General features: G+C 43.2%; 1 protein-coding gene across 2 annotated transcripts in view; it reads right to left on the bottom strand.

The window, feature by feature from the left end:
- NUDT3 (nudix hydrolase 3) overlaps positions 1 to 21,814 on the bottom strand; it is a 127,382-nt gene extending 105,568 nt beyond the window's left edge. Inside the window, exon 1 of one of the 2 annotated variants that reach the window (XM_040473244.1) lies at positions 21,517 to 21,814. In XM_040473244.1, coding sequence (XP_040329178.1) covers positions 21,517 to 21,615 — 99 coding nt within the window. In that variant the 5' untranslated portion in view covers positions 21,616 to 21,814. Of the gene's footprint in view, positions 1 to 21,226; positions 21,404 to 21,516 lie in introns of those variants that run through there. The other variant, XM_040473243.1, reaches the window with a different exon arrangement.
- Positions 21,815 to 27,420: the final 5,606 nt, after the last annotated feature.

The following is a 27,420-nucleotide window of genomic DNA, read 5'->3' on the forward strand; positions in this document are numbered from 1 at the left end:
ACCAATTTGACAATAAATTTCATATACTGAAAAAATAATAAAAAAAAGAAAAAAAATCACAATTAAAAAAAAGACAAATCTTACATACAGTAAAACATACTGGTTTTGAGTATACATTTGGACAATGTGTATACACCCATGTAAATAACCTTTAAATCAAGACTGACATAGATTGAAAGAATGGCTGCAAACTCCTGAAATTCCAAGATGGCCATGTGAGTGGACCTGAGCTATCCCCCAGGACGATAAGAGGACACCTGGAGGGAAATCAAGGTAACGCAGCTTGGAACTGGCCAACAACCAGACACACGGATGGGGCCCCCCCCCCACATGATCCAGGTTATACAGAAGTATGTATGAGAGATGTAGATCGGCTGAGCTCATCCAGAGGACAAAAACTATGCAGCTGACCAACAAAATCGTGAGCTAAATAAAGTGAGGTTTGCTTTAAAAACAACAACAACAACAACAATACTCTGTTGTATACAGTTATTTGAAAGTTGCTAAGAAAGTAAATCTCAAAAGTGCTCAACAACAGAAAAAAAGATTTGTAACTATGTTATAGTGGAGAAACCAGACAGACCTCACCTTAACCCAACAATCACGGTTAACATCACCAATAAGTTATACTGACATCATGTACCTTTTGATACGATGCACTGACAAGGGGACATCACTTCTGAGACATTATCGCCAAAAATGCATGACCTCGGGGCGCCTGGGTGGCGCAGTCGGTTAAGCGTCCGACTTCAGCCAGGTCACGATCTCGCGGTCTGTGAGTTCGAGCCCCGCATCAGGCTCTGGGCTGATGGCTCGGAGCCTGGAGCCTGTTTCCGATTCTGTGTCTCCCTCTCTCTCTGCCCCTACCCCGTTCATGCTCTGTCTCTCTCTGTCCCAAAAAAAATAAATAAAAAACGTTGAGAAAAAAAAAAAATTAAAAAAAAATGCATGACTTCAATCTAATCATAAGAAACCATGAGACCCAAGTTAAGGAACATTCTACAAAATAATTCACTACATAGTCTGTGTGAGACTCAATTTTCTTCAGATACTTCAAAACAACCTATCAAAACACTGAACCTGTACTGAAAGCAGATATGAAAACCCAGCTATCAATTATCTAAGAATATTTGTGGATTTGTAAAAAGTGTAAAGTACCACCAATCTTTTCACTAAATCTCACACTTGTTTCTTATTAATGAGCACTGGGGGAAGACGGTGGCAATTCTTTAAGATGGTGGGCTGTCATCTTCAAAAAAAATGTGTATTTTGTGAGACTGGAGAAAGATAAAACAGTAATTACTGTGGCTGCCAATATTATATTTGTGATTTAACAATGTCATTTACACGGCATTTACAACAACAGAGGAACATTTAAATAAATTATTTAATCTATTCAATGGACACACAGACATTAAAATGTATATGCTGAGTTCAGATTAGGAAAAAAAATGTTTATCATACATGAAAAACCAGTTTACAAAACTGTATTTAAACCAATCACAATGCTGTAAAAAACAAAAACCATAATGATTAAAGAATTTCCTCCTTATGTTTTGGAAGAAATTAAAGAATAGGTATTTATCCTCCCAACAATTGTGAGCCTGCCATGTATAAAGCACCATGTAGGCACCAGGGAAGATAAACTAGAAGCAGGAGAGACGCATTAGATCTCTGGTAATTTACAACCCAGTGGGCTCAAAAGAAGGGAAGTTTTCCAAATTCACTACAACGAGTGTGAAATATCATTATAATGTAAGAAAGACTAATAAAACTGCCTTCCAAAATAAGTTTTTGGCATTCAAAATTTGCCAAAAATATCCATGTTTCTGATAAATTCACTTCTTCCCACAACACACATGTGCTGGCTCTGGGATGTGTGAGCAGCTGCAGCCAAAAGTGACAATAACCAATAGATGCTGCTAAAGTCAGTATAGATTTTATTTCTATAATTGTATCACAACCTCTCATTCCACCTGCTTTTTGTTTTGTTTTCCATGCTGGTGCTGGGAGACAGCTTTAGAAATATATCTTTATTCACATTTCTTCCTTTCCACTTATTCACCTTCTTCTTGTGGATCTGTCAGAAAAAAACTGTGCCCTTTTCTTCTTTTGGACACATTATTTCACCAGAAATACCACAGTAGACAGCTCTGAACACCCTTTTGGTTTCAGTTCCCTTATCTCACTGAAGTGGCTGGATGTTGTCTAAGGTTACTTCCAGGCTTACAAATGTAAAGATTCTTCCCTCCTTCCGAAGATAAAGCCCTTTGAAAGCAAACTCATATAGCTTCATTTCCTGCATTTAAATCCTTTTTGGGGAAGCCTGGGTGACTCAGTTGGTTGAGCGTCTGACTTTGGCTCAGGTCATGGTCTTGCAGCTTGTGAGTTCAAGCCCTCTGACAGCTCAGACTCCGGAGCCTGATTCAGATTTTGTGTCTCTCTCTCTTTCTGCCCCTCCCCTGCTTGTGTTCTGTCTCTCTCAAAAATAACTTAAAAAAAAAAAGTTTTTTAATTAAAAAAAATAAAAGTAAATAAATAAATCCTTTTTTAAAAAAATTTTTTAAATATTTATTTCTTTTTGAGAGAGAGAGAGAGAGAGAGAGAGAGAGAGAGAGAGAGAAAGCAGGGCAGGGGTAGAGAGAGAAGGAGACACAGAATCCAAAGCAAGCTCCAGTCTCTGAACTGTCAGCATAGAGCCCAACACAGGGCTTGAACTCACAGACCGCAAGATCATGACCTGAGCCAAAGTCGGATGCTTAACCGACTGAGCCACTCAGGCACCCCATAAATAAATCCTTTTTACAATTTGCTCCATTTAAATTCTTTCTTTTCCAATTCCTACGCTTTTGGATCACACATCACACTAAAGCCTATCTTTGTGCAGTGTGCTAGGCTGTTAAGATCGGGATCTGATATTTTTTCAAGATCTGCACAATCTGTATTAATGTAGTGGAAGCAAACCTCTACTCACCCTTCGACACCCAGATTTACTCCTTTCCCACTATTTCCAACTTCCCAATTCAGTATTAGTCACCCCACCATGCCTTAAGCATTCTGGACAGGGTCCCTTTACAACACTTATCTCACTGCCTCATAATTATTTGTTGACCACCGTGATTCCTTCAGTGGATCCTGTCTTAGTAACAATGGCTAACAATTCCTGAGTGCTCCACAAGTACCTGGGAGGCGCTTTATCTTCCCTCATTCAAGTTTCACAGAACTTCATGAGTTAGGTGCTACTTATTCCCACTTTACAGATGAAAACACGGACTCCTCTGACCTTACATAATGCTCTTGAATCAGTCCCCACCCTTGAAACATCTCTTCTGTTCCCCTTCCTCTCTACAGCTCCTACATGCAAAGGCATAGGGAAATACAAAAAATATAAATGCTTCTAGCCTCTCTTTTGAAGATAGGATTTAAATTTCCAGAGTTCTAAAATTCTCCTTCCTGTTTATAGTTTATTCTCCATGGTGCTCTATACACAGCAGGCCCACAACTGCTCGTGAGGATACATACCATTCAACCTCCAAACTTAAAAAACAATCATTTTGATCCCAACCATACCAGTCTGTCAGACTTTTTCTCACCTCTAAAATACCTCTGACCAGACCCCTTTCAGTATATACATTTTCCTTCTCAGAATGCATGGGGCCATCTGGAAGGAGTTTTCTCAAATTCACATCAATATAATTCAGGCTCTAGGTTTTTTTCTTTTCTCCACCCTGCTATCTCAGATTAAAATTCACTTCTTTCCTGAAACCACTCTTAATCAACCCAAAACCATACTGGATCCCCTTCTAAACATACCTGTTCTCCTCCTTCCTACCTACCTAAATCCTATCCATCTCCTAAAGCCCAAGATTGACTACTTCAGCATTCTGTCTCCAACATGAAGTCCCTCCAAAGCACAGCCTCTCTATACTTCTAATTGTACCATGTACTTTAGTCCTGTCTCTTCCAATTGTCTATCTGCCCCCACTTAAGACACAAAATAGCCGGTTGTTCAACTGCACTGAAATGCCTAAAGAAAATTTAATTATCAATATAGAAAAGCATTCTTCCTGGAGACCAAGGAACACATCCCCAGTATTAAAAATCATCACTGCATCTAGAATAGTGCTTTATATAAAGGCCTCAATAAATTCTTGTTGATCAAGATAGAACTTGGGAGACTACAATGTGTATTTTAAGAAACATCCTAGAGCTTTCATAATCCTGCATTTAAAAAGCATTTTTCAGGTGCCTGGGTGGCTCAGTCAGTAGGTAGAGCATGCAACTCTTGATCTTTGGGTTATAAGTTCAAGTCCTATGTTGGGTGCAGAGATTACTTTGGAAAAATAAAATCTTAAAAAAAAAAAAACACTGGGACGCCTGGGTGGCTCAGTCGGTTGAGCATCCAACTTCCGCTCAGGTCATGATCTCGCAGTTTGTGAGCTCTAGCCCCACATTGGGCTCAGTGCTGACAGGCCATCAGTGCAGAGCCCGCTTCAGATCCTCTGTCCCCCTCTATCTCCCCAGCTTATACTCTCCCCCAAAATAAATAAATATATTTTTTTTTAAATTTTTTTTTCAACGTTTTGTTTATTTTTGGGACAGAGAGAGACAGAGCATGAACGGGGGAGGGGCAGAGAGAGAAGGAGACACAGAATCGGAAACAGGCTCCAGGCTCTGAGCCATCAGCCCAGAGCCTGACGCGGGGCTCGAACTCACGGACCGCGAGATCGTGACCTGGCTGAAGTCAGACGCTTAACCGACTGCGCCACCCAGGCGCCCCAATAAATATTTTTTTTAATTAAAAAAAAAAAAACATTTTTTAATCTGGTCCTTGACATCCACAAGGTTTAAAATATTAAAAATTCACACATCCTCAGATATTCTTTAGGACAATTCTAAAAAGAGAAACTATAAGCATCAAGGGTAGGGAGGGTATGATTATGCTGATAAGCATTTAGTAAAAACACCAGTGTTCAGGCCAATGTTAGCTACACTGGCTCTAATCTGACTGGATTATTCTTTGGCCATTACTTTAGCAGGAAGAAATTTTTACCACAGAAAAAAATAGAAAAATGTTAAAGCTCTCCCAGAAAAGATAAAAGATAAGATAAGATAAGATAAGATAAGATAAGATAAGATAAGATAATTTGGACTCAACGCATACACATTTCTTCTGGGGTACTGAATTAGTGAGGACGTTACCTTAAAAACTACCCAAGGCATAAGACAGGGTTCTTGGGTTGCAAGCAACAGAAACCAAGTCTGGCCATCTGTAGCCAAAGGAAATGTATTGAAAGAAATACCACAGGCTCAGATAATTGGAGAGGCAGGGACTAGAAGGCCAGGCTGGGAAGATAAGCCCACACCAAGGCACTCCAGGACTGGCAGCTAGAGCCTCAGCCAGGATCTAAAACACAAATATCTGGTTAGCAAGGTAGCCACTCCCCTTCCCCAACACTCCCCACAGCCTTCTCAGGACCCAGATTCCAAGCACTGAGCCACCAACTAACAGAGCCTGAGTCCTGCATCCACACAGGCACACCAGAGAAGGGAGCTAGCGCACTGGCCATTCAGTTTTGGGGATGGTAGTGTGGGCCCTTCCTCCTCTCCAAAAGAGGATTTCTCCAAAAAAGAAGAATGCTTTGAGGAAAGAAGAGCTGACGAGAGACCCTAGAAATAAAAAGCACTTATCCCTCTCGTCAGAGACATACCCACTTGCAGAGTCACTCTCAGAATGACTCTACAAACACTCTATGCTCCGATTTTCTGCCAGAGAAATCAATCGTTCAATACACTCTAAATCCCTGCACCAGGGCCCACAAACTCTCCTCCAGAGGCTCTAATGTGTGTGCTATTGCCTCAGCTGCCCTTGGCCTCTTCTGCCCAGTCTGGCCACAGCATACCCTCCCCCCAAGTCCCTTAATCAAGTCCTCTGCCAAGTCCGTCCCAGACGCACACCTTATAAAACCAAAGAATTCATCCCCCCACTTCTTTCTCACACAGCACTGTATTTCTAGTTTAAAAATTTTGTTTTATTATAAAACTAATCCACAAAGATTATTTTTAAAATTTTTTGTAAAGTTTATTTATTTTATGAAAGAGAGAGAGAGAGAGAGAGCATGCGAGCAAGTGCATGAGTGGGGGAGGGACAGAGAGAGAAGGAGCCAGAGAATTCCAAGCAGGCTCTGCGCTGTCAGCACAGAGCCCCATGTGGGGCCTGTGAGATCATGACCCGAGCCAAAACCAAGAGTCAGACGCTTAACCAACTGAGCCACCCAGGCGCCCCCACAGGGACTATTTTAAATAAAATGTAAGTTGTTAAATCAGTTTTATGTACTTAAAATACTTTCTTAGACATGCAATAAAGTACTAGTTTTTAATGGTACAAAGTATTGATACCATGAAATAAAAAGTTAAATTCTGAAGGATTTTCCTGGTTCTAGTGGCAGCTCCAAGGTTCCAAACTGGTAGGGTTTTCTGTTGAGTTTCTTGTTTTCAAGTCCTTGGGGATGAGGAGTGTCTTTATTCCTCTCTCAGACATTGGTTGGGTGAGACCCTCTTACTTTCTCTTTCTCCAAGTACAGATCTGGGACAGAGTGGGGGTAGGCCGGCTGAGGACAAAAGCTTTCTTTATCCAGAGAAAGGCTTCTTTCTCTTTTTTCTGTCAGGCTTGGACATTTGCCTAAATGATGGTAGGTGCTCCATAAATGATGATCTGAGGAAAGATGTATACTACTTAACAATGCCGTGCTCTTATGAACAGGACCCACCGGCACCAAGTACTCTGCCCCATCTGGTACCTCTCCTCACGCTGAAACTGTCATAGAAGATGACGAAACCAGAGAACCACTGAAGGACTCTATTTTAAGATCTTCTACTTCAAATATCACACCGTACTGCAATTGCTGGTTTAGTTATCGATCTCCACCGTCAAACTGCAAGAACATGAAAGCAGGGCCTGTGTCGGCCTCATTCACTGAAATGCAGCCCCGTGTGGTACTGCTCGAGAAGCACAAACCGAACTCATAAACAAATGCAAACCGGGGCTCACAAATGCCACAACGTTCTTCTCACAATTCACTACAAGCGCAGGTTACAATGAAGTCAGAAACTGCCTTTTTCTTAGCTTTCTATTTACATAGCTGACACTGAGTGTTAACTGGTGCCAGGCCCTGGGCTAAATGTTCTATATATTAAGTGATTTTCCTCAGTTCTCCGACAATACAATAAAATAGGGAGGTACTATTATTGCTACAAGAGGGAAGACGAGGCAAAGAGACATAAAGTAATTTGCTTAAGATCACCGGCGTAGTGAGTGTAAGAGCCAGGGTTCCAACCCATGTCTGTCTGACTCCAGGGCCCAAGCTCTTAACCACTACAAACATCAAAACTCAAATGCTACTCTATGAGGCCTGGGCAAGGGGGCACAAGTGTGTGAAGTCAGTCAGACTATTCTGACAAGGACTCATCATGGGTCCAAAGCAAAGAGGTAGGAGTATTTCCATCTCCATAAGGAAATAGGCACTCTCCCATTTTTCTTGAAACATGTAGCCCTTTTATCTCCACCCTTCCACTTCAGAGTGAAATTTACAAGGGTACAAGAACTATTTGACCTTCCTCTTAGCGCTACCTCAGGGAGGCAGTAACACCTCAGCCACCACAATAAATGGTAGCTGTTGCTGGGCCTCGATATCAAAGGGACCACGTGGAGTGGCAAGGACTGTGGCCAACTCAAGAGGGGTGGACAGTCCAAAGGGCAGCCACCAGTCAGCTCTGGCTACAGCCATCATACAGGAAAGCTGGCCCAGAACTGCCAGATCTTCTGATTTTCCAAGAAACCTAAAGACCAGGTTTCTTATTTGAACATTTTCAATATTAAAATATTGGCAACTAATTTTAAAAAATTGTTTAATCATCTTGCAGCCCAAACACAGCCATGAGCCATCAGTCTGTGGTCCTCATGACTCTTCAGGGCAAACAGGTTTCCAAAGGCTTCTGACTTTCCATGAGGTCACCTATCTGGCCCGATGTCCTCCACCTGGAATATTCTTCATCAGCTACCCAAATCTAACCGAGACTTCTAGGTATGGCCCCACACACTCCATAAAACTGCTCCTGACACTTCAGCTCATCTTCACAGACTCCCCCAAATTCCCTTAAACACTCCTCTCCATCACTTCTCTAATAGGCTTATATTTTACATTCTACACTACATCCTGCCAACAGCTCACAGCCCCTTAGGAGCACACATTCTGTTCTACACATCTTAACCTCCTCAGTTTAGAGTATTCTTTATAGATATATGACAACTATTTTTGTAATTAAAAAACAATTCTGTTGAAAAAAATCACTCATGGTGTCTAGCACAAGGATGATCCCAAGCTACATCCTTATTAAATAGTTGATGAACCCTATGGGGCGCCTGGGTGGCTCAGTCGGTCGGGCGTCCGACTTCAGCTCAGGTCATGATCTCACAGTTTGTGGGTTCGAGCCCCACATTGGTCTCTGTGCTGACAGCTCGGGGCCTGGAGCCGGCTTAGATTCTGTGTCTCCCTCTCTCTCTGCTCCTCCCCCACTCATGCTGCCTCTGTCTCTCAAAAGTAAAATAAAAAAACATTAAAAACATTTAAAAAAAATAGTTGGTGAACTTATTTAAATAACATAGAAATATAATTATTACACACAGAAACTTTCTGGATTCTTTTTCTAACTCATTTTACCAATAAAATCTAAAAGTTTCATCTTATTATTATTATTATTATTATTATTAAAGGCAGTCTCCCCAAAGTACAAAACCTCCCAGGAAAAAAAATCACTACAGTGATAGGTGTAAAAGCCCTGAGTGAGGGCTCAGCACATTTAGCAAATGATGACTGAATATAAGTCTAACAACCAAGTCATTTCTGCAAAGAGGAAGGAAATATAATTAAAATTCCAATCATTCAAAATATAGTATTTCAAGCTACTCACAAAAATAAAGTGTTCTATAACTTCTTTTAAGGCATATTTTATTAGGATTCCTAAATATTCAAAGGAAAATCACTATCTTTCCTTTGTTTTTAATTTTTTTCGTGATCTCTACACCCAACGTGGGGCTCGAACTCATGACCGTGAGATCACGAGTCGCACACTCTGACTGACCCAGCTAGGTGCCCCCATGTATTTCTTCCTTTTAACAGAAGTAGAAGCACTGTATGTCTGAGTTCATATCCATTTCTGTTCATCACTGCTAAGCTGCTCTCATAAAGTACATCAGAGGGGCACCTGGGTGGCTCTGTCAGTTAAGCCTCCAACTTCGGCTCAGGTCATGATCTCGAGGTTTGTGGGTTCAGGCCCCACGTCGGGCTCTGTGCTGACAGCTCAGAGCCTGGAGCCTGCTTCTGATTCTGTGTCTCCCTCTCTCTCTCTGCCCTTCCCCCACTCACACTCGGTCTCTGTCTCTCTTTCTCTCTCTCGCAAAAATGAACATTAAAAACATTTTTTTTTTAACGTTTATTTATTTTTGAGACAGAGAGAAACAGAGCATGAACGGGGGAGGGTCAGAGAGAGGGAGACACAGAATCTGAAACAGGCTCCAGGCTCCGAGCTGTCAGCACAGAGCCCGACGCGGGGCTCGAACTCACGGACCGTGAGATCATGACCTGAGCCGAAGTCAGACGCTTAACCGACTGAGCCACCCAGGCCCCCCTAAAAACATTTTTTTTTTTTAATAAAGAAAGAATGAAAGAAACAAAGAGAAAGTCAGAATAGTGTTAAATTACCAACTAAGAAAAGATTTTCCAGGCAGTTCTTTTTTTTTTAATATCATCTAAAACACATCCTTTTTTTTTTTTTTTTTAAAGTAATCTCTAAGCCCAACATGGGGCTCAAACTCCCAACCCCGAGAACAAGTCACATGCTCTACCGACTGAGCCAGCCAAGAGTCCCTCCAAGCAGTTCTTTAAAAGGACTTGACTGTTTTATGAACAAAGAGATCAACTAAGTGTATACAAAGAAAGTCTATTTAAGGGATCATTTCTTTTCTATGTTTATAATAGTCTTGTCTTCTCTATAAGTTTGTTTCTACTTGTGTCAGATTTAAGTTTTTATTGTTTTGTAATAATTTTTTTTACCCGGAGTAGAAATTCATTCACTCTATCTCCTTTTGGAAGTGCTCAAAAATGTTTCATGATAATCGAGTTACTAACTTCCCATTTTGAAAATGAGTTAAAAAGTATCCTAAACTGCCTCAGAATTTCTTCAAGTATATTTGGATAAAGCACACAAAAAGCATGATCTTATCTGCCTCAGATACATAACCCGATTTGCACACAGTCCACTTCTGGGGAACTGTGCTAATAAGAAAGCAGCAGCACACACAATACAAATGATAAAATGTCAAAAATGGCGGTGGGGGGGGGGGAGACCACTCATGTTTGTTTTGCAAATACTTTTGGTGCTCACGTATGAATATTTTTGTATCATTCTGGTAATTTTTTTTCCTATTTCATAAAATAAGGACATCGCACTATGATGATCTTCTTCAGTTAGGTTTCTCATACCTAACTCTGGGTTAGCCTTTTGGGGGACTGGTGCAAGGAGATAGAAAAGAAGGGTAAGGCACAGTTTATGAGAAGGAAAAACCCCAGTTTTCTTCCTACTTGAAAAGGGAAAACCCCAGTTCTTCCCTACTGTGTGTTTCTTTCCTGAGAGTCTCCTTCACTACTCACAAAGCACATTTCACTTCGGGCACTTCTGGTCACCAAATGAGTGGGGTTCCCCTACACCAAGCAGGTCTCTGCAACACCAGCTAGGGGTCCTATGATTTAACTCAATTCTGACAGGCATCTCTCAACCCAAAGATAGCATCACATCCCACAGGTTAAGAGCTTAGTCCCATAAGACTGCCAGCACCCTTTCAGATGCCAGTCACGAGCCCACGTTATCACCGGTGTTGGTTATGACCAATTGGCTACTGACCAGAGGTTCCAACAACCCCTCCGTGGGTTCAATTAATCTGCTGGAGTGGCTCACAGAACTCAGAGAAATACTTCATTATGTTTCCCAGTTTATTGAAGAATATGGTAAAGGATACAGATGAAAAGCCAGGTGAAGAGATACACAGGGCAAGGAGCTTCTGTCCCGGTAGAGGTGGGGTGTGTCACCCCCCCAGCCCCCCCACCAGTATGTGTTCACCAACCTGGAAATTCTCCGAACCCTGTACTATCAGGATTTTTATGGAGGCTTCATCACACAGGCATGATTGATCATTAACTCCATTTCCAGCCCTTCTCCCTGCTCAAGGGAATGGGGGGCAGGGCTGAAAATGTCAAGCTTCTAGTCATGGCTTGGTCTTTCTAGCGACCAGCCTTCACTCAGAAACTATCCAGGAGCCCACCCAGAATGGCCTCATTAGAACCAAAGACCCTCCTATCACCCAGGAAATTACATGAGTTTCAGGAGCCCTGCGTCAGGAATAGAGGTCAAAGACCAATATTAGAGCAAGAGATGCTCCTAATGTTATCGTGTAAGAAATCACAAGAGGATCAGGAGCTCTGTGCCAGGAAGTGGGTCCAGAGACCAACACACACCTTCTAGTATCTCACAGTCTGTCTCAGGAAGAGCTGGAAGGCCACAATTCCACTCAGAATGCTGCCTACCCCCCGTTCCACAGCTGGGGACAGAGGCACATTGCTAGGAAGGTACTTTGGCTTAAAAGGCTGACTCTGAGTAGTCCAAACAATGAGAGCTTAGAAATCAGCAAACCCCATCTGACCCAGACAACTGCTAAGCTGCTTTTCAGGGGCCCGAAGGCCAGTTAGACAAGGAGCTTCTACATGGGAGTGCTTTCCTGACACACACACAGCCCACTGCGAACACTGATTCTACACACACACACACACACACACACACACACACACCACTCCATTCCCAGCAGTTCTTCATTCTAGAAGGATCCCTGGCACTTAAGGTAACCAAACCTCAATAAAAAAAGGTAAGTGCTGAAAAATCATAGGTGCCCAAGTGGCCTGGATTCAAATATATTCCTAGGAAAAAATGGCAAGCCTCGATTAAACAAAAATACCCCTCAATCCTTCATTTACAATGCACCAGTCTTATCTTTTATAAGATAACTACCTGAGTCCTTCACTCCATGTTCTTTGTACCTTCTGAATTTTGTACTGGGCACATATATTATCTATCCAAAGTAGCTTTTCTGACTAAACTACCCTAAGATTGTGTAAAGAAACGTTAGGGTCTTTTCTTTGGGTCCTTTCAGATTTCTCTTTTAAAAAGATTGCAGTACAGTACTTTCTTCTCTCTCCACTTGTACATTTCTTTTTTTTTTTTTTTAATTTTTTTTTTCAACGTTTATTTATTTTTGGGACAGAGAGAGACACAGCATGAACGGGGGAGGGGCAGAGAGAGAGGGAGACACAGAATCGGAAACAGGCTCCAGGTTCTGAGCCATCAGCCCAGAGCCTGACGCGGGGCTCGAACTCCCGGACCGCGAGATCGTGACCTGGCTGAAGTCGGACGCTTAACCGACTGCGCCACCCAGGCGCCCCAACCACTTGTACATTTCTTAACCACAACCTTTTTTAATAAACTCTCACCATCCTGTCACCACCACTTCTGTGCCTCACAGTCAAGGGAAAGAAGGTGGTTTTGAGGGCTGTTGCTGGCGCGTCTGCTGGGTTGCTTTAAGGGACAGAGGAGGACAGAGTAAAGGAAAACCAGGAGAACTGGAAGGGTGGGTAACAAAGCCTCATGGGAGATGGTGGCCTCCCACCTCTGCAATATCTCCCACCACTCTCCTCTACTTGGCCGCCAGCCACTCTGGCCTGCTTCCTGCTTTTCCTCCTGGCCAAAGTCGTCCCCCACTTGGGGCCTCAGTAATTGCTCTTCCCCTGCCCTGCCATTCAGAGCCCACCCAGCCACAATTTGCCAATCCCCTCCCCACTCTCAGCACCATCACACACTTATCTCCTGCCCAGCATCATCACTGCCTAAAATCAAGTTCACTGATATTTCTGCTCATTGACTGTCTCCCTGCATTTGTTACCAGAAACTTCACAAGAGCAAGAGCCTCCACTCTGCCTCATTCACAGCTGCATTCCAAGAACAGTGTCTGGCCCAGAAGCAGGCATTCAATAAAGTTTGTAAAATGAAGGAACGAATATAAGAATGAACATTTTTCCCTACTCAAAGGGTCAGTAAGCTAGGAAGCAAGGGTTTCAAGAAGGCCGGGAAAAAGACTGTGGACATTCTTGAGCCATGATACTTTAGGGCAGAAATTCTCAAACTGGATTCAAGGAAGTTTTTTTCGGTCTGAGAGGATTTTACTCAACAAGTTGTCTTCAGGTGCATATGTTTTATTACTAAGTTTTAGGTGTGGGGATTTTATTTCCAAATCCAATTCCTTATTCTTTTATCCACATATCTTTTTTGCCTGTGATGGTTCCTTTGTTCTGTTTCGTACGTTAACCACCATAAAGGAAACACTTCAAGACTCAGCACTCACAAACTTGACATCATATCTCTTTCACTTTGACCTAGATAAGGAACAAAACGATGATGACAGGAAAATATTATGACCATCCCTATCAACCTTCATTTTCAAATTAATTACTCTACTATCAACTAAACTTTGGAATCCAGATTTGACATACACTGTTGGCTATGAACCACAATATTTTTTTTTTTTTTTCTGAGAGAGAGAGAGAGAGAGAGAGAGAGAGAGAGCGTGCGGGAGGGGGAGGTACAGAGAGAGAGGGGACAGAGGATCTGAAGTGGGCTCTGTGCAGCTAGCAGAGAGCCTGATGCGGGGCTTGAACTCACAAACCATGAGATCACGACCTGAGCCAAAGGCAGATGCTTACCCAACTGAGTCACCCAGGCGCCCTGGCTATCCACTGCTTGATTATAGTTTGTTGATGTATTTATTTACTTAGAAATAAAAGGTTCCAAGCTATCAGCAAAATGAAAATCCTTTTCCTCAGGTGATGAATCGCTAGGATTGAGGATCAGTACATTTTATCAACCATCCAACACAAATCCTGCAAGATGGCATAGATTCACAAGTTCAACATCTGAAAGAAATCCTAACTGCCCTGTCATGGGACGATCCACTGAGATTCCAAAAAGATTTACAACCAAATACACATACACTCCCATTGGGCTGATACTCAACATTATCAGACACCTTGTCACTAAGATACTGGAAAAAAGAGAAGACTTCCCTGAAACATTGTTATCACCACATTATTGGTAGACCCTAGCATTCTGTGTATTTGGGGTATTTTCAATTCCTCTACTAGACCGTAAGCTTAAAAACAGGGGCAATGTGTTCATTCATTCATTCGCACAGTCAACAAATAGTATTGAGCATATACTATGTCCTAAACAACAAGGATACAGGAGTGAATAAAACAGACAAAAACTCCTATCCCCATGAACTAGCTTATATTCTAGTGAGAAGAAACAGACAACAACAAATGAGTACATACCATGTCTTGGTGGTGATTTGCGCTGCCAAGAAAAAACAAAGCCTAAGAGACACAGTGACAATGGACTGGTGTATTATGTAGCATGATCGTTAAAGACCTGTCTGATGAGACGAAAACTAAGCAAAGACCCAAAAGAAGGGAGCTAGCCATGCAGGTAATACGGAGAACAAACAGTACAGAGGCCAGTGTGGCTGGAGGAGAGGAATGAGTAAGAGGGAGAGTGGTAAGAGATGAGGTCAGAGCTATGGCAGGGGACCCAAACATCCAGAGCCTTAGAGGTCATGGTGAAGACTGTGGATTCACAGAGACAGAATACCACTGGAGCAGAGTAATGACATGATCTGACTTCTGTGTTGGAAGAATCACTCCAGCAGCTGTGGTAGACAAGACTAGAGGAGTGAGGGCAGAAGCAAGGAGACCAGTCAGGAAGATTCAGCAGTAGTCCAGACAAGCGGCAATCATGGGTTAGGGTAGGACAGCACAGTGGAGGTTGAAGGCTTAAGGTTAGGCAGGATCTGCTGTCAGGTTAGACGTGGGTATGACAAAGGGAGAAGCCAAGGATGACTCCTAGATATCTAACCTGAGCAACTGGTAGCATGGAGACTTCACTTACTGAAAGAGGCACAACAGTAGGAGAAGCAGGTTTGTTGCTGTTTGTTTTTTGGTGGATGGAATCAAGAGTTCAGTTTGGGTATTTTAAGTTTGAGGTGCCTATCAGATACCCAAATGGAAATACTGAGTAGACGGCAGGATATTCAAGCCCTGATTTCAGGAGAGAAACTAGGGCTAAACAGAGACAGCCGAAAGTAATCGGTATAAATACGGTACTTAAAGATGAGACTAGATGAGGTCACCTACTAGTGCGTGTTGGGGTGGAGGGTGGTTCAAAGACTGTGTCCTCGTGCACTGCAATGGAAGAAGTCAGGAAAATGAGGAGGAATACAACAATACTAACAAGGAACAACCAGAAAGAAAGGGAAGAACTAGAAAGATACCCTAGAAGCAAGGTAAGGAAAGTGATTCAGGAAGAAAGGAAAGATGGGGTAACAAGGACTGAGAACTGGATCTGTTGACTTGTTATCTTAAAGACTGGTTCTGGCAGAATCACAGGAAAGAGTGCCTGACTGGAATGGGTTCGAGAGAGAATGGGAACCGGGATCGTGGAGACAGCAAGTACAGAAAAGTTTTGCTGTAAAAGGAAAAGAGAGAAATGGGATGGTAGCTGGAGGCAACATGGGGCAAGGGAGCAGTTCTTTAAAAAAAATTTTTTTTCAACGTTTATTTATGTTTGGGACAGAGAGAGACAGAGCATGAACAGGGGAGGGGCAGAGAGAGAGGGAGACACAGAATCGGAAACAGGCTCCAGGCTCTGAGCTATCAGCGCAGAGCCCGACGCGGGGCTCGAACTCACGGACCGCGAGATCGTGACCTGGCTGAAGTCGGGCGCTCAACCGACTGCGCCACCCAGGCGCCCCAGGGAGCAGTTCTTTAAAGATGGGAAATACTACAGCCTATTTGCCCTGGGAATGATAAAGTAGAGAAGGAAAGGCAATGGAAGCAGGAAAGACAGGACACCGATCAGAGTGAGGCCCCTGGGCAGGTGGGAGGGGGTGCATACAAATGCACAGCAGGCAGACAGGCTGGCTTCATGAGGAACCACAGCCTTATTTACCTGGGAATTCCCAGGTTCTTACACAGAGACTGGTCCATAATAGGGCTCTCAAAAAATGAATAAGCTAATGTATTCTCGAACAAGGGCCCTTCCTTTCTGTACTAGGCTATGAAGAAAAATATAGATTGCTTCACACAAAGTAGATAGGCAACACTATATTTACGGAGAAATGAGAATTGCTCAAAAGCAAAAAAAAAAAAAAAAAAAGGTTAGGGCAAAGAATGGGAGAAAATGGAGATTGCAGTATGATTTCAGAACAGAAGTCACATCTCAGGAAACAGGCAGAAAAGGAGGTAGTGGGAGAAGTGTCTAACTGACTAACCGGTATTATTAGGTAGGCACAAGGGAACACACACACAAGAAAGCCTCCAGGAAAGACAGAGAAATGAGGAACAGAAATGTCCAGTCAGGTGACTGGATCAACGCACCCATCCTGATCTTAGAACAATGTAATACCGGACAATCACCAAGATCTGTTACAAAAAGACTCTCCAAACAGCCTGGGATCTACTGGAAGCTCTTCGTCATGGTTATCGCCTCTGGGATTACCACCCGTGTTTTACTCCCCTGTCTAGAGCCCAGGGGAAGGTGTGGTCTTGCAGTGACGTCCTTCCACCTGCTCCTCTAGGAGTCAGTTTTACTGACAAACACTAAGGCCACCAGAGTCTCTGCCCACTGAGGATCTCCTGTATCAATCATCTACACACCCAACCTCATGAGTTCAAGGAGCTGAGAAAATGAAACGGCAACCCCTTGCCAAGAGATGGAAAAGCCCAACAAACCAAAGACCCTTAAAGACAGTATTGTCCTTTCTTATTAAAAGCAGTTTTAGGGACACCTGGGTGGCTCAGTCGGTTAAGCATCCAGCTTTGGCTCAGGTCATGATCTTGAGGTCCATGAGTTCGAGCCCCACGTCGGGCTCTGGGCTGACAGCTCGGAGCCTGGAACCTGTGTCAGATTCTGTGTCTGCCCCTCCTCTGCTTGTGCACTCTCACTCTCTCTCTCTCTCTCTCTCAAAAACAAATTTAAGGGGCGCCTGGGTGGCGCAGTCGGTTAAGCGTCCGACTTCAGCCAGGTCACGATCTCGCGGTCCGTGAGTTCGAGCCCCGCGTCGGGCTCTGGGCTGATGGCTCAGAGCCTGGAGCCTGTTTCCGATTCTGTGTCTCCCTCTCTCTCTGCCCCTCCCCCGTTCATGCTCTGTCTCTCTGTGTCCCAAAAATAAATAAACGTTGAAAAAAAAAATAAAATAAAAATAAAAATAAAAAAACAAATTTAAAAAATAATAAAAATTAAAAAATAATAAAAGCAGTTTTAATTTTTAATATACAGGGAAATCTGAGAAAGATCCTATCAGTACTTTTTTTTTCCCTTGAGTAAAAACAGACCCAATAGGCACAGCTTTAACTTTCCTAGGGACTGTGACATCATCTGGTGTATAGCCTGTGTCACTGGCCTTTGTGAGTATTTCACACTGCTAGATAGTTCAACTGTCTAAAAGGCCTGTTATACTCCCCCCACTCCACTCTGGGGAGGGTACAAAGCAAGCCCACTCCTAGTGTGTCTCACTTCCTGTCATTATAGAGGCTCCAAAAAGGGGGAAGAAGGAAAATCACAACTGGAAGTGCTTTCGGAGAGGCAAAGTTGAATAACAGGACAAAGATGAATGTTATATTACCCAATCCAGAACAATAAAGTCTTACTCAAGAGATCAGTTTCAGTCTTCTATACTGTTTTGGATAAAATATTAACTGGAAGATACGGCAGATTAAAAATATACACGCATATGTATTTGCTAATCTTTTTTGTGGGTCCAAGATCTTATCTTAAATGTAGGCCTACTATTGAACCGTGAGTTGTCTTTCACATACCACACCCATCATGACCTATGTTTTCCAGTTCAGGTTTCTATAAAGAAAAAAAAAACACCCTGAAAACATTCATGTGCAGATCTATGTGCAGAGTCCCTCTAGACTTTCAAGACTCCCTTTCCAACTCTTACAGTTTGCTTACCCATATAACTGAGCAGTAATTTCTTTTAATGACTTGCAATTGAGTCATTCTAAAGCATTTGAGGGGCGCCTGGGTGGCTCAGTCGGTTGAGCATCCGACTTCGGCTCAGGTCATGATCTCACAGCTCATGAGTTAGAGCCCCGCGTCAGGCTCTGTGCTGACAGCTCAGAGCCTGGAGCCTGCTTCGGATTCTGTGTCTCCCTCTCTCTCTGCCCCTAACCCACTCACATTCTGTCTCTATCTCTCTCAAAAATAAATAAACGTTAAAAAAAATTTTTAATAAATAAATAAAGCATTTGAAATACAAAACCATTCTTTTTGAATTCAAATTTGATGGGCTTACATCATATTTAATTACACTGCAGAATTACAATAACAAGAATGATGAATATAAACAAATACAGGAATAAATATAACTGAATCTTTGTAAGCACACAATTGGCTGGGAGGCCTCATGGTTGGGGGGTTATATCAGACCCAGTGGCGGAGAGGGCAACACCAAGTATTCAGTGCACCAAGTTGGTTAAAGCAGTGGCTCGGTAAAAGACTCTCTACTGTGTACCAGGCTCAAAGTACTGTAATAAATATGTTACTTATCATGAATGCCCCAAAATTAACAATCAGTAAAACTTGTAAGTGGGGGGGGGGGGGGGAATTTTCCGGCTATTGATTCTTATTTATCAACAGGAAAAACAGCCAGAGGTTTGAAGGAACGGAAATTCCTTGTCTTCATGCTGTTGGGCCTGTTTCTTCTATCTCTCCCACTAGACTCCAAGCTCCCTACATGTCTGTTTCCTTTTATCTCAATAAACTTGCTCAGTTCACTTGCTGAGTATGTTCCCACTTCCTAACGTGGATCTTATAAGTAAAATTTCCTGGGGCTGAAAAAAAACGTTAGAAGGTCTGATTCACAGTCTACTACCTGCTAGTATTTTCTATCTCTTTTTCTTTACATGGTATGTATGTTTCCTGACACTGGTTAATTGAATTTATTAACCAGAGTTCCATTTATATTTATATTACTGTTATATTAATACTAATAATATTCTATGAACTATTCTATCTTGATTAAAGCCATAAGTTCCCATTACAAAATAAAACCAGGCTGAATGTCCTACTGAGTTTGAATTTCACATTCCCACAATATGTGGCAGCTAATACTTCCAGTTTCTGGCACTTCTATTGAGAACATAAAAGTTCTCCCGGAACTAACAAATTACTTCCCTTCTAACACAATTATGTAATCTGAGAGTTGAACGACACCCTAGAGATTATTTTGTGGTCCAAAATCCCTCCCAATTAAGGGATCCCATCAATAAGTACTCAATTTGGGGGGACAGGGAAGGATGTTTATCTTTAAATCCCACATTATAGGGTTCTGCACCCAGAGTAGGCTCTTAATACATACTTGTTTAGTTGAACTGAACAAGTCTAAAATGGGTGCATTTCATTAATTTTCTTGTTCTTTCTGGGCTTTTAGCTGTAACATCCACTGAATCTGTAATTAAAAATTTGCATGAATCTTCTGCTCATTAACCAATGTTCAAAAAGAAATTCAAGGAAACTCCACAATCAGTCAAATGTTTTAACATTAAGCCTGCTAATGGCTAATGTCAGTACATAATAAAACTAACAGAAAATGGAAAATCAAGTTTTAGTTTGCGTATGGCCTATAAAGAGTTGCCAATTTATCCAAAATACTCACATGTTCTCAATTTCTAGTATGAGTTTTTAAAAATGAATAAAGTCTTGCATCCTTCACACAACTAAATTATACACCCTTCTACTTATAATTGGGGTGCTCACAGACTTAACCACAGTACTGAAGACATGTTATTATGCTAATTAATTTTCCCTCCAGTTAAAACAGCCTGTGATCCCATCTGATTTCCCATAATATGATATGATAAGAGAACAAAGCCTGTGGAGCAGTAAACACCACCAACAATTTTACCTTACTCAAGTATGTATTCCAAAACTATGTAATTTACAACATGGCCCTACTTAGTACCTCTATTACCAGGCATCTGTTTGGGGGACTTTTACAATATATGATAGGACACAAAGTATGTATTTCCAAATTCCATTTCCTTCTGTTTTGCTGAAAAGGAACACACACACACACACACACACACACACACACACACAGTCCCTCAACAGCACAATTACTGCTTTACTAAATTTTTTCAGGCAATAATTTAAAGTCCCACTTCCTCCTAAATAGCTCTGGACAGCAACTCTTGGCAATCCATCTGTCTCTTTCATCACAGCTTCTTTTCATAACTAACGGGTCAAGTTCCGCTCCCCCCATTTCAACACCATGCACTGTACTTGTAGCCTGCCGCGATAGCTCACTGCTGAATGCCAGAATATAGCATATTGAATTTCACTGTCCTTCATTGTTTCCACTTTAACTGCCATTTTACCCCCATGCACAGGAGACAAACGCTTTCCCACAGGCATCTTATGAATTTCCAAAGCAGCTAATTCTTTGTGGATTTACAAAAACGTCTGCCTTCTCTAAATTCCCTTTATCACCACAGAAACGGCTCTGAAAAGCTGAGATTTTTTTTTTTAAGTACCCCAAGCAAAAACTGATTTTAAGCATTTCTATTTAGCTAGCAAATTTAATCCTAAAGGCCTTCCTATAGGGCAATGTCAGGGCACAGATCTGAAACACCGCCTTTGGCCTTCCCAATGAAAATGAAATATTTTCAGCCCATAAAAATTATCTTATCAAATGTCCTTTCTTCTCAGCTACACCAGAAGGGGCTACCCAGCGCATTGTAAAATAAACAATTAGCTTTGGCTTTTGCACTACGCCTTAAATCTTCCCAACACCCCCCCCCCCCCCCTTGGGGTCACAGACACACATAATCCCTCTGCAACCCCGAAACCCGCCAGTGAAGTGGACTATTTCTCTGGCACAAAGGGCCGGCCTGCGCCTCGTGCACCGCAGCCTCTGCACACATGTGCGGGCTGACAAGTGCTGAGCTGCCCTTCCTGGATCCAAAGCTGGAGGCCTGGCACGAAAGCCACACACTTCCCCACCCACCGCCTTCTCTCCGCCGCCACTCTCCCCTATGACAGGCGACGGGCTCTGAAGCTCCCTCGGCCGGATCGGTGCCGTGTGGCCACGCTCGGACCCGCTTCCCCTCCGCCCACCGTCCTTTTTCCTCTCTCTTCCTTGGTTCAAGAAATTCCGTCGGAACTTCATTCAGACGAAAGGAGCGGCCCTGCCAGGGGCGGCAGCACACCCTCCCCCGGCGGCCGCGCCCCCCGCGCCTCGGCTGGCGGTGGCCGCCGACTCCGGCGACCCCCGGCCCGCCGGGCCCGGAGCCTCACCTCCTCCTCGCTCTCGCTGCGGAAACACAGGCACGCGGCCCGCTTCTTGTAGCCGTCGCCGTCATAGGTGCGAGTCTGATTCGACTTGAGCTTCATCATCCTCCGGGCCCGGGTGGGGGTGCGGAGCGGGTCGCGGGAGTCGAGGGTGGGGAGCCCGCTCCGGACGGACGCGCGTGCGCGTCCTCGGCTCGGCCAAGGGAAGCAGGGAGGGGAAGCCGCTTCTCCGCTACACGGTTCGGCCGCTGGCCCGCCACGGCTGCCTCATTCCCCCCGGCCCAGGCCCCGCGCCGCCGCCGCCGTCACGGCTGCCGTCGCCGCTGCCGCCACGGCCGCCGCCCCCTCTGCCGCCGCCACCCCCGACGACGACCGCGCCGCCATCTTGGGCGCGCTGCGTCAGCGGCGTAAAGCCGCGCCGGCCTGCGGGACGGCCGCGCGCTCGCAGCGCAGGCCGCGTCCGGGAATCGCACCCTCCCAGTCCGCGCGGCGTAAACGAGCGTCTGGAATGAAAGGGCCGTGCGAATGGAGGCGGTCGCAACGCCAGGAGCGTAGGGGTTGGGAAGGTGGGGCGTGCGCGGAGGAAGTCCGGGGAGAAAGGGGTGCGGATGCACGGTCGCCCCGCTCGGCTGAGCAGCGGCCGGGGCGGAGATCCGGCTCCCCAGCTACCCGGCCTGGCGAAGGGAGAGCGGGGGACTTGCCCAAGGTCACACCGCAGTTCCACGGGCGAAGATGACCCAAGGTCAGGCCGCCCGCTCTCGGCCTTGCCCGTTCATCTGGGAGGGGGTGAAGGGGAAGGTCTGGAGGAAAAAGTGGGATGCGATTAAACGCCCTGGACTGTGCAACCTAAACTATCTGGGATTAGGCACTGCACGTCAACGCGGGTGGGGGTGGCGGGTGGCGGTTGCGCATTCAATTGACATCCAGAAGCTGTGGAAGTCTCGGGGGCTGGGACATTAACAGATGTTTATCCTGCAATCCTTAATTGGTGCAAAAACAAATGCTTTCTCTTAAGGTAAACAGAAGGTCCAGAAAAGGAAGATGGGTGTGTGTGTACGTACACACATAATGCAAATCATAAGACATCATCGTTCCTGGCAATAAACGAGGACTATATAGTGTGGATGTCAAACACATATATTCTCCAGGGGAAAATATATACAGCTCCACACGCTGTAGAGCAAGGAAAAATGTATATAACCTGTGGATATTCTCAGCAGCCCAGACCAAACACAATACGATGCCCGTTCCCTAAATGTGCAATATTTATCTATGAATTGTTTATTTCCCTTCTTTAACTTGCTTGTATTTGGCACAGTCAAAAAAAACCAGGTTCTAAACCAAACCTGGGTTGGGATCTCAATTATATCATTTATTTAACCCTCTATTTGGTACATGGTAGTAACTTAATACATTGCAACTAGTATTACTGATACTTCACTCAATGCTTGACACGTAAAATGTGGAGTTTCAGTTAATTTGGGTCAATCCACATGCAATACAATTCCCAAAATCTTGGTCATTTTGGTTGTCTTTATAGCTTTCTCTTCTGCCATTACATCTCTGAAAGGAAGAAAGAAAGAAAACAAGTTCTGACTGTAGAAATCCTCTAACGTGTTTGTCAAAAATTTGAAAAATACAGAGGGCATACAAAGTTAAATCACGTATCTCTGAGCACATTCAGTAGAGATTTGTAGCCTTCCCCCCCACCCCCGGTCTTTTCCCCCATGTTATTATTTTTTTTTTAATAACACTTCTAATTACTACCTAATAGTCCATCATAGGGATGCACCATCAATTATTTTATCTTTTCCCCATTGTTAGAAGTTTAGGTTATGTCCCCTGTTTCATTAGAACAGCAATGAATGTCCATGAACATAAATCCTTAACCCTATCTCAGGTATTTCCTCAAGATAAATTCCCAGAGGCAGACCAAGGGGGTAGGAATATCTTTGTGGCTCTTGCTGCCTGTTGCCAAAGCCTTTGCAGAAAAGTCTATGAGTGTAATCAACCCAGCAGCTATACAGCCACAGTGTACTATCTGCTGTTTTCTTAAGGTTGAGAGCAGAAATGCAAATGACATTCCTGGTCTCAGTACACCAGAGTGAAGGTAATAAGCAAGTTAGATTGTAAACTCCTCACGGGCAGGCCCTGTGTCATCTACCTGAATGTCTCCACCTTCTAGCACAAGGCCTTGTCCAAAATAAGAGCTCAGTAAATGTTGATTAAGTAGGTGGATGCAGTTTTTCTGTTGTTTCTAATTCCTTCCCCAGCTTACGGGCCTGTGTAGTTGCAAGAACCCACAGGACCACTCCAGGTTTCTTGCTTTTGTAGTAATTACTTTTTCTTTGTAATTACTTTTTCTTTTTACTTTCAACCAAAGGATCCCACCCTTTCCTGGAAGATAGCAGTAAAGACCAGATTTAAATTCATTAAAAAATTATTATTATATTATTCCAGTTAAATACTTCTCCAAAAGTGCTACAAGAAAGAACTAGTATGGGGGCACCTAGGTGGCTCAGTGGGTTGAAGTGGCCGACTTCAGCTCAGGTCATGATCTCACCATTCGTGAGTTCGAGCCCCTAGTTGTGCTGACAGTTCAGAGCCTGGAGCCTGCTTCAGATTTTGTGTCTCCCTCTCTCTTTGCCCCTCCCCTGCTTGTTCTTTCTTTCTCCCTCTCTCTCTCAAAAATAAATAAAAAACATTTTAAAAATTAAAAAAAAAACCTACTTAGTTTCTTGAATCTCTACGGCATCATCCAAGTCTTTGAACATGCTTCCCTGGTGTCTAGAAGGCTTTTCTTCCAAGACCCTCACTTCATTGTTTCTCCCCACCAACCCAGAGGAAGCCAAATTATATTTATCCTTCGAAACTCAAATTGAGGGGCTCTTGATTTCAGCTCAGGTCATAATCTCATAGTTCATGTGATCAAGCCCCACATCAGGCTCTACCCTGACAGCACAGAACATGCTTGGGATTCTCTCTCACCCTCTCTCTCTACCCCACCGTCTCTCTCTCCCTCTCTCAAAATAAATAAATATTTTTAAAAACTTGAATTAAGGGGCACCTGGGTGGCTCAGTTAGTTAAGCATCCGACTTCAGCTTAGGTCATGATCTCGCAGTTGGTGGTTTCAAGCCCCATGTCAGGCTCTGTGCTGACAGCTCAGAGCCTGCAGCCTGCTTCAGATTCTGTGTCTCCCTCTCACTCTCCCCCTACCCCACTCATGCTCTGTTTCTCTCCGTCTCAAAAATAAACATAAAAAGATGTAAACAATAAATAGATAAATAAATGAATTAAAAGTTACCTCCTCCCGGGGTGCCAGGGTGGCTTAGTCAGTTAGGTGTCTGACTCTTGATCTCAGCTCAGGTCTTGATCTCAGGGTTGTGAGTTCAAGCCCCACCATATAGGGCCCTGAGCTGGGCATGAAGCCTACTTAAAAAAAAAAAAAAAAAAGGCTACCTCTGGCCTGAGTTTGTCCTGCTTTATCACATTGTCACATGGTACAGTATTGTCACAGTTTTCTTGCCAATCTCACATTTTAAACTTCTTGAAGGCAGTCTATGTTTCACTTATCCTTGTATATTTCACTCTGCAGTTATCTCAGGGCCTGACATAGAACACACCTCAAAACAATTTTGTTAATGAATGAACAACCCCTGCTCTTCCAAAACCTGATCTTGAGTACAGAGCTTAATTACTTGCTCAGTATGGAATGAGACTCACTTGTCTGTAGGAACACCGCCCACCCCCCCACCCCCCCCCCACCCCCGCCAACGACACACCCAAAATCTGCCCTTTGAATGAAGATCACACAGCATTCTCCTGATCCCACACTTCAGGGATCATCCATAGTAACTTTTTAGGGTTAATCCTGAATGGAATGACAAAATACAGAAAATTGGTTTTCACAGGTTCCTTGCTCCATCCTGCGTCCTTAACATGCCATTCACTCTGTCCACCTCCCAGGACTATCTTGTCCATCCCATCAAGTCCCCCAGGAGCACCTAGTGTTTCTGATCCCTGCTGTTGTAGTACTTACCCATTGATGCATAACAAATCTCAAAACGTAGTGACTTAAAACATGAATCACTTCTCATGATTTCTGTGGGTTAAGAATCTTGGAGTTGAGGCACCTGGGTGGTTCTGTAGGTAAAGCTACAGGTCTTGATTTCGGCTCAGGTCAAGCCCCACATCAGGCTTTTTGTGCTGGGCATGGAGCCTGCTTGACAGTCTCTGTCTCTCTCTGCCCCTCCCCTGCTCTTTCTCTCCCTCAAAAAATAAACGTTAAAAAAAAAAAGAATCCAGGGTGCCTGGGTGGCTCAGTTGGTTAAGCGTCCGACTTTGGCTCAGGTCATGGTCTCACTGTCTGTGAGTTCGAGCCCCGTGTCAGACTCTGTGCTGACAGCTCAGAGACTGGAGCCTGCTTTGGATTCTGTGTCTCCCTCTCTCTCTCTCTGCACCACCCCACCCTTGAGCTCCGTCTCTGTCTCTCAAAATAAATAAACATAAAAAAAAAAAAGATCAAAATCTAGGGTGACTCGGTGGCTCAGTTGGTTAAGTGTGGGACTCTTGATTTTGGCTCAGGTCATGATCTCACAGTTTGTGAGTTCCAGCCCCACATTGGGCTCTCTGCTGTCAGCATACAGCCTGCTTCAGAATCCTCTATCTCCCTCTCTCTCATGACCACTCGCTCTCTCTCTTTCAAAATAAATAAATAAACTTAAAATCATCAATGATCTAAGTTCCTACTTTAAAAAGTTAGAAAAAAAACAAGTAAATTAAACCCAATGTAAGTAGAATAGAGAAGAAATCAATGAAATAGAAAACAAACAATAGAGAAAATTAACAAAGCCAGAAGTTTGTTCTTTGAAAACACTAATAAAATTCATAAATCATGAGCAAGACTGATAAAGGAAAAAAAGAGGAAAAAGCAAATTACCAATATTATTAATGAAAAACGGGGGCACAATAGATCTTTAGATAGCAAAAGAGTAATAAGGGAATATAATGAAAAACTTTAAGCCAACAATGTCAACAAGTAGGTGAAATAGACAAATTCCTAGAAAAACAATTTACCAAAAATAAAATAAAAAATTTGAACATCCTTATCTATGTAACAAATTGAATTTGTTGAAAGCCCTCTCACACTTTAGTTAATAAAAATGTATTGACATTGGTGACAAAGACTGACATTGGTGACAAACATTACCATATTAATGTAAGATGTCAGCAATAGGATCTGGGTGGGGTTAGGAACTCAGTTACCTTCACAACTTTTCTGTAGATCTAAAACTATTCTAAAACAAAAAGTCTATTTAAAAAAAAAAAAAGTCTCCCTACAAAGAAAACTCCAGTGTCAGGTGGTATTTTGGTGAAATCTATCAAATATCCAAAGAAGTAATACTAATCCTACACAAACATTCAGAAAATAGAAGACGTAAGAGTACTTCCCAATTTGTCTTATAAGGCAAAGATAACCCTGATTCCAAAATCTGATAAAGACATTACAAAATAAGAGTTACAGACCTATATTCCTTACGAATATGCATACAAAAAAAAAAAAAAACCAATCCTGAACAAAAATATCAGTAAATACAATCTACCTGTGGGCGCCTGGGTGGTTTTGCCTCAGGTCATGATCTCCGGGCTTTGTGGATTTGAGCCCTGTATGGGGTTCTGCACTAGCAGTGTGGAGCCTGCTTGGGATTCTCTATCTCTCCTCTCTTTCTGCCCCACTCCTACTCGTGCTTTGATCTCTCTCAAAATAAACTTAAAAAAAAAAAAAAAAAAAAGAATCCACCTACATATACAGGGAAATACAAGAATGCAAGGTTAGCTTAACTTTACAAAGATCAAACAATGACATAAACCTCATGAACAGACTAAAAGAGAATAACTATATGATCATC

This window comes from Herpailurus yagouaroundi, unplaced genomic scaffold (assembly GCF_014898765.1).
Source record: "Herpailurus yagouaroundi ecotype Mexico unplaced genomic scaffold, PumYag 139, whole genome shotgun sequence".
NCBI lineage: Eukaryota > Metazoa > Chordata > Mammalia > Carnivora > Felidae > Herpailurus > Herpailurus yagouaroundi.